This window comes from Syzygium oleosum, unplaced genomic scaffold (assembly GCF_021117445.2).
Source record: "Syzygium oleosum isolate NSW1041296 unplaced genomic scaffold, Sole_v2.1 Sole_v2.15, whole genome shotgun sequence".
Classification (NCBI taxonomy): domain Eukaryota; kingdom Viridiplantae; phylum Streptophyta; class Magnoliopsida; order Myrtales; family Myrtaceae; genus Syzygium; species Syzygium oleosum.
Window position 1 is genome coordinate 133,468 of NW_026607499.1, and position 7,293 is coordinate 140,760.

Consider the following 7,293-nt stretch of genomic DNA (forward strand, 5'->3'; position numbering starts at 1 on the left):
TTTGGGGTTTTTTATGGTCAAAAAAATAGTTCGGGGTAAATGTGTCACAGGTGTACCAGTTTGGGGTTTTTTATGGTCAAAAAAATAGTTTGGGGTAAATGTGTCACAAGTGTACTAGCTTAGGGTTTTTCGTGGTATTAACCCTAAACTTTTTAAACATCTACCAAAGTTGAAGAATGTTGAAGTAATTCATGAAGTAATGGCAATCAACAAGTAGAAACAAACAAAACTCATTAATGCTACGAAGAGAATATTTCTTAATTAAAATACCCTGAACTCCAACACTTTCGTTGCAACGTAACAATTATCACCAAACATTTTTCCAACTTGACGTTCAACTGCAATTGCTTAGCTACTGCTAACCCTCTTGGCTTTTACTTGGTTAACTGTGATGCAATCCACTTTTACATACATCCTTCACATAAACGGAAAGTAAAACTTGTTGGCCTTTGCTGCGCTCCAGTCATCGTGAGCACAGCAATTTTTGGCGGCGCTCAATCCAACGGGTCGGCATTGAGAGGTTTTAAATTAGACAGCTAACATACAAGTGCTCGAACTCGACAGCTGGCAAAGCAAAGAAAATTTCCCCGTGCACAAGGTCACCGGACTAAAGAACCGGCCCGACTTGTTAGCAGCTTTCCTAGAGGATCCCATAATCAAACAATAAGCCTAGGACGTATCTTTTCTGAGACTTACATGAAAACCCGAAATAATTAAGGTCGGGGTCAAGGAAAATACCGATGTGGTAGAAAATCAGGCCACATCCAAACCCAACAATAGAAACAATTCCGAGCCCGATGGATCTGGGCAATACAACATACGTAGAACAAGTAAAGGCTAGTATCATCGCAATCTCCGCCATGTAAGTGCATAGTACTGCGGTGTTGGCATATCCTACCCTTAGGCGATTGCTTGTGTCAGTGGCAAAGTATTGTAAGGATAATGCCAGCATTGACAAACCGAATGCTATAGAGTTCAATATCACAAAGGCTTGGAAAGCTGCCCTGCCAGCAAGAATCGCCATTCCATCGTTGTTATAACCTCCGGGCATCGTCAAGGACGCAGCGAAGGTGACTGTGGCTATGAGCACTGACGCTAGTTGTTGAAACTTGGCAAACGAAGCGTACTCTTCTCGGATGGTGGTATTACTTTGTGTGTTTTCAGAGACAGCATGTTGACCTTTAACATATTGCTTGTCTAGCCTCTCCTCAACCCAGCCTTGAAAACCCAGGAATCCACCAGAATTTTCCAACACATGATAAACTTTTGCAGCACTGTAGCCAACCTAAAATGGACAGAAAATATGAATTAACGAGTGGTCTTTCCCGGCTAAATACTTCTGAGACCCTCACTCTACACAACGAAAACCCTTTTATAACAAGCAGAAGTCCCGGGGAGTGCTAAATTAATGAAGAATTCAATTAATTCATCTCTTTTAGATAAAACCAGTAAATAGAGTTTTTTGAATTAATCAATTACGGTTTCGGGTAATCCTATAATTAAGTGAAATTATCTAGGAATTGATTGAAATCCTTTTCCCAGATGGGGCAGAGTCCAGGTTCTCTGTTTTACCTCAAAACTGTTTGAAAGGGGCACAAAAGAAATAGAAGGATTTTAGCTAAATATTCTACAAAATATTCTGATTCATTTCTATGAATGTCGCACAATAGTTGTTTCAAAGTCAGAAGGTGCGTATCACCGTTTGGATTGGCATTTTCTTAAGTTACATTTTAAAGCTACCTCTTAATTGGTTGACACCTCAGCACAAGAGCCATTAGACAGTTCACATTTATACTGTATTTTTCTTTCTTTTTCCTTTCCTTTTTTCTTTACCTTGTCCCCTAACTTTAGAGGAACCCAACCCAAATGTTTTGCATTGCTTTCAAGTTAAATAGGACCCACTATTACTTTTGAACTGGTTGAAGACCGCCTGTTGCATGGATTTGAAATTTATACCAATTGAAAATTTTTGTTTTTTTTTGGTTAATTTTTTAATTTGTTTTGATGATATTGTACGATCATACAACACAATATTTACAAACGTCACACATTATATTTTAGACAACTAATATATATTTATTAACCAAACAACAAATTTAACTGATATTGAACATTACTTTACTAAGTGGTTTGTCTTAAACTATATCTTGTTATTTGAATATTTTGTTGATTAAACTATTTTTATTATATGCATTTAACTATTGCTATCAATACTTTTTGTGTGTGTGTGTGTGTGTGTGTGTGATCAGATTTTTAAGTGGGCTTTTATATGTGGGAATCCGTTAATAGGTTCAAGACTATAAGTATTAATTGAATCTATAAGGACTTCTATTTTTAACATTTTTGCAATAATAACTACTCGCAAGTTAATCAATTCGTAAACTGAAATTTGTATATGACAATGCAAATTCATAACTATGTTATAGATTAAAAATAGAAATTTGATCACAACTTTTTAGCTACAATATCGTGTTACTTTTGTAATACTCATTAATATGTCTTAATAAATTTTTTAAATATTGTAATTAATTTTACATTTTTTTTGTCTTGAATGAGCTCCTAATAGGAGGTGGGTGATGGGCCCAAAAGGGGCCCACCACGGGAAGAGATCCAATGAAACCGATATCCAAAAAGTACAATTATTTCGCGGAAAATGAATGATTTGAAAAATATTTTTATAAAAAAATTGCTTGTATTGCTTACAAAAATGAATAAATAATTTTTTTATCGTTCATGAAAATATTTAGACATAAATTATTACCGATAATGAAATATTTTTCATTGACTAATTATTTCAAGCGATACAAACAATCATTTTTATGAGAATATTTTCCAAATTCTTTATTTCTATAAAACTCCGTTTATTTCGCAAAAAATGAATGATTTGGAAAACATTTGACTTAAAATGATCGCTTATATCACTTAAAATAATTAGTGAATGAAAAATATTTTCATTGTCAACAACAATTTTTATTTAAAAATTTTCGTGAACAGTGAAATTTATTTTTGTAAGCGATACAATGGATCGTTTTTAGGAAAATATGTTTTAAATAATTCATTTTTAGCAAAACAAACGGACTGGCATTTTTGTGCACGCGTTCAATCTATAAATAAATTGGTATTTTGGAAAAAAGAAAAAAAGAGATATGACCCCACACATTTAGTTACTCATAAATATATATACCAACTCATATACATGAAGGAACCACAAAAACTTCATAAAGTCCCTTACCAAAAAAAACTTCATAAAGTTATGCGAATTGATGTTGACATTCTGTTGTAGGAACATTAATGATAGATTAAGCGGGATAAAAAGCCTTTTTATTTTTTGCCTAATTAATGTGATAGTTGGTAACTTGGTGTGCTAAAATTTTTTAAGTAAAGTGTGAGGGAATGAAGCTTTGTTTAATACGTGGTTTGACCATAAAGTTCAATTTTATTCAACTTTCGTACTATTTATAATTTAGAGATGAAGTATGAAATCACTTCACTCTGAGTCCCTTTTTCAAACGTATGTCACCCTTACATAAAGCAATCTATGCTACTATTTGCTGGGAAAACTGAAATGTAGTCAATATGCTGAAACAATTGAATAAGCAAAACAAGTTGATGCAAAAAGATTTCCATTGGGATGTTTGTTTCCACCTGAAATGAGTATCACCAGGGCCACAGTATCTAAACGATACTGAAGAAATGACTTTGCGAATGATCAAATCAAGCTCTATGGTGTTCAAGCAAGCATACCTCTTTATGAGCACGAAAAATATCACAGGCTGTCAAGTGATCCTTATTTGTGGCCAAACGGTCCACCCTCTTGTCTCGTGCCAGTATGTATATGATGTTGTACCGTTTATGATGCGCAGCTAGATGGAGAGCCGTGTTTCCCTCGGCGTCTTGTTCGTTGATGAGATCCTCCGGGTTTGGCATTTCTAGTATGTGCTTGACTACATTTACTTGTCTACCAATAACAGCTGCATGAAGAGCCGTTTGCCCTTTGATGTTTATCATGTCACAAGCATCAGGACAGAATCCAAGAAGCTCGTCAATGACATTGACGCGGCCACGAAACGCTGCAATGTGAAGAGCCGATTGCCCCTCTTTGTCTAAGTCATATGCCGCATAAGTATCGTGTAGTAGGAGCATTTGAACTACTTTGACTTCGCCTAAGAAAGCGGCATAATGAAGAGGAGTCCTACCCATTTCATCTTTTTCTCTGATCAATTCTGGTCTCTTCTCCACGATTTTCTTCCAACCTTTGCAAATACAATAGGAATATGTCATGTTAGACTGTTTTTAGCACCTTGACATAGATATTTAACATTGCATTTTATCCCATTTAGCTTTCCCCTTTTTCTCCGTACTAGGTTATGATTATTCTGAAGTTTCTCTAGTGATCTTGTACAACACATGTAGAATCTAACTACATTCAATCTAGCATGATGCAGGAACTTGTAATTTTTTTCATTTTGATAAGTGAATTTGTCAGAAATTCGTAAAGTTGATAGAGAAGAAGCTTCTTTTCAATTCAGCAAGGCATCTGCTCTGTCAAGGCTAAAATAAAAGACCTAGGCTTTTTACTCTGATGCCAATTATTTTACGGGAGTATCGTGCCCAACTCAATTTTATAGAAAATTAAATTGAATGAGGACTTAGCACCTTCTACATTTTCCAAAGGTAAAATCATTGTACCCTCGTTTTTTCAAGTCATCATAATTTTCGCTCGAGGGTTAAAATTTTTTTGCATTCATACCCTGATCTTTTGGAAATATATTGCAATGTGCCCTATCATCAATTGTAAACTGACAAGCAAATAATCATAAGCAGAAAATGTCGATAAAAAGAAGAATTAAAAAAAAACGAACTGGATGAGAGAGAAAGGGGAAGACGTAGGGGTATGATGGTGGTGGTGGTTGCTGCCACCGCCACCGCTGAAGGGTTTGATGATGATGGTACCTGGAGAACAAGATCTTAGAAAAATGTGTAGAAAGAAATTAAGTACGTGCGAAAAATACAATCTTAATAACAATGACTTTTTTGCAAATGAACACGTAATCCCAAATGCAGTTGGTTCCTTGGGAAATTCTGTCTTATGATGCTACGTACTAAGAGAAGACGAACCGGTTGAAACTTATTTTATAGTCAACGAATAAAACAATAAAGAGAATGTAACGAGAATAGAAACCTGAATATTTTGAAAACATAGCCCTCATGCATAAAGTGGTCAAGAGGCATGTCCTCGGAAAAAGCTTGTACCTTTCACCAATATAAAAGTAATAACAAATAAATAAATGGTTGTGCCTTTTCCCCTCCTTTATTTAGACACTCCGTATCGCGGTATTTTTGAACATTTTATCCCTTATGCGGTGGTCAAATGCACTGTCCCTCTTTTTTTTTTTTCAGGCATGACTTTCCTTCTATAGAGTGTCCCACTCTAGTCCCTTTTTTCCATTTTTGTGCTTTTTCCGGTGACTGACGGAAAGCTTTCAACTTAGCACTGCATTGAAATGTTCTGTGAGAGAAAAATGGGAGAGGGAAAAAAAACATGAGATAGCCGAAAAATGGAAAAAAGGAATGGAGAGGGACCCTGTTGTTGGTAGGACACTAAAGGCGTGGGAAGATAGGAAGGAAAAGAAAGAGGGGCAACACATTCGACCAAATAAAAAAAAAGGAGAGTAATGCTAAAGTTGAGCCACATAAAAGATAATTTGGTTGAAACACTATGATAGGGAGTATATAAGTCAAAGGAGTGAAAAAAACACGGCCCGTAAATAAATATTGCTTATATTATTATATCTACAAAATACTAGTGTAGATGGGGGCCGTCACTGGTACCACCAGCAATCTCACCAAAGAGAAGCCTTGCACTAGAGAGAAAGATTCGGTTAAAATTTGTTTCGCTGGGTTTAGAATCTTGTGATACTTACTTGGTGGTAAGGAGTACACTGCGGCATGTGGAGCTGTCGCACCTTTAGGGCCTTTATGAGAGGATGACGATGAGAAAGCACTTAAAATTAGCTCAATGATATCTGAACGTCTTCGATGTGCTGCGAGATAAAGCGGGGACTCATCAACAGCATTAGTAATATCACATAGTTGAGGATCTTCTTCTATCAGCAACTGCACCACCCCCTTGTGACCTCCTCTCACTGCATAGTGCAGCGAGGTATCATTATGCGAATTCAGTCTCCTAAGTAGATCTTTGCACGCATCAGGTTGATCCGGTGATTTCACCTGATCAGTGAAGACTCGAACCGCGTCATAGCTTCCCACTTTAGCAGCAACATGCAAGGGAGTGTCTCCTTTGTTGTTACCCTGCCAAAGAAGGGACGATCCTGATGGATGTTGAAGAAGATCTTTGATGAAATTTACCTGCTTGTATTGAGCTGCAACATGAAGAATGTTGTTCCCCTTGGGAGTCTTTTGGTGGAAACGGTACTCTCCATTTTCCGCAATTATTTTCATCAGGGAATGAAAGTCTCCTGACTTTACAGCCTTATACACTTCTGGATGCATTCTCACTCTCTCTGTCATTCTCAGGACATAGAGTTATTGCAAGTGAACTTATCAATATAAGCAATGAGTTCAAGTAGGAGGAATTTCTTTGAGCTTTCTAAGAGGATTGATCTAAAGGGAGGATGATAGAGAGGAAATTGAGTTGGGCTTCTAAGGAGTACTAGAAAGGAGACATTTATATGCACATGATGGTCCTTCAATTGTTCTTATGAAATCGAAATAAATTTATCAGATTTAGAGAATAGTTTCCAAAAAGTCGAATCGGTATGCCCTTTTGGGATTTCTGTTATCCTACCCGCAAACAAATAATAAGAGGGGTAACTCTTGTTAGAAGGAAAGAGGGCAAGTACATGCATGATTCGAACATTATTCTTGAAGAATAAAATCTGATTGAACTTATTTATTAAAGTAATGATATTCGCGGGCCCAATTGAAAGGAGTCATTGTGTTATAATGTCCTCAATCATTTTAAGCTGTAGTTTCCTGTTTTTTTTTTTGACCGACAAGTCCTTTACTCTTTTCAGTCTTCATGCTCCTGGTATCCCTAATTCCTCGTGAGTCATGCATTCTCATCTTGTTACACTCGAAGATTACATACGTAAGCTTTTAAGGTCCACGAACTTAGGTAAAATTAGTTGACGCCCAACTCGAGGATCACCTCTGCTTCTATGACCCATTGGCAAAAGCCAGAGTTCATAATCATTTGTTTTCTATAGTAATGTTTACATAATATACCGTAACGAATAAAAATCTAAAAAAATTTATGATAGTTTAATGACT

General features: G+C 36.3%; 1 protein-coding gene across 1 annotated transcript; it reads right to left on the reverse strand.

Annotated features, from left to right (window-relative positions):
* Window positions 1–309: 309 nt before the first annotated feature.
* On the reverse strand, window positions 310–6,549 carry LOC130140005 (uncharacterized). The gene is made up of 3 exons (XM_056318169.1): window positions 5,925–6,549; window positions 3,745–4,253; window positions 310–1,285 (listed from the first exon to the last, which is right to left on the reverse strand). The coding sequence occupies exons 1-3, from the start codon at window positions 6,529–6,531 to the stop codon at window positions 641–643; spliced, it is 1,761 nt and encodes a 586-aa protein (XP_056174144.1). The 5' UTR covers window positions 6,532–6,549; the 3' UTR covers window positions 310–640.
* Window positions 6,550–7,293: the final 744 nt, after the last annotated feature.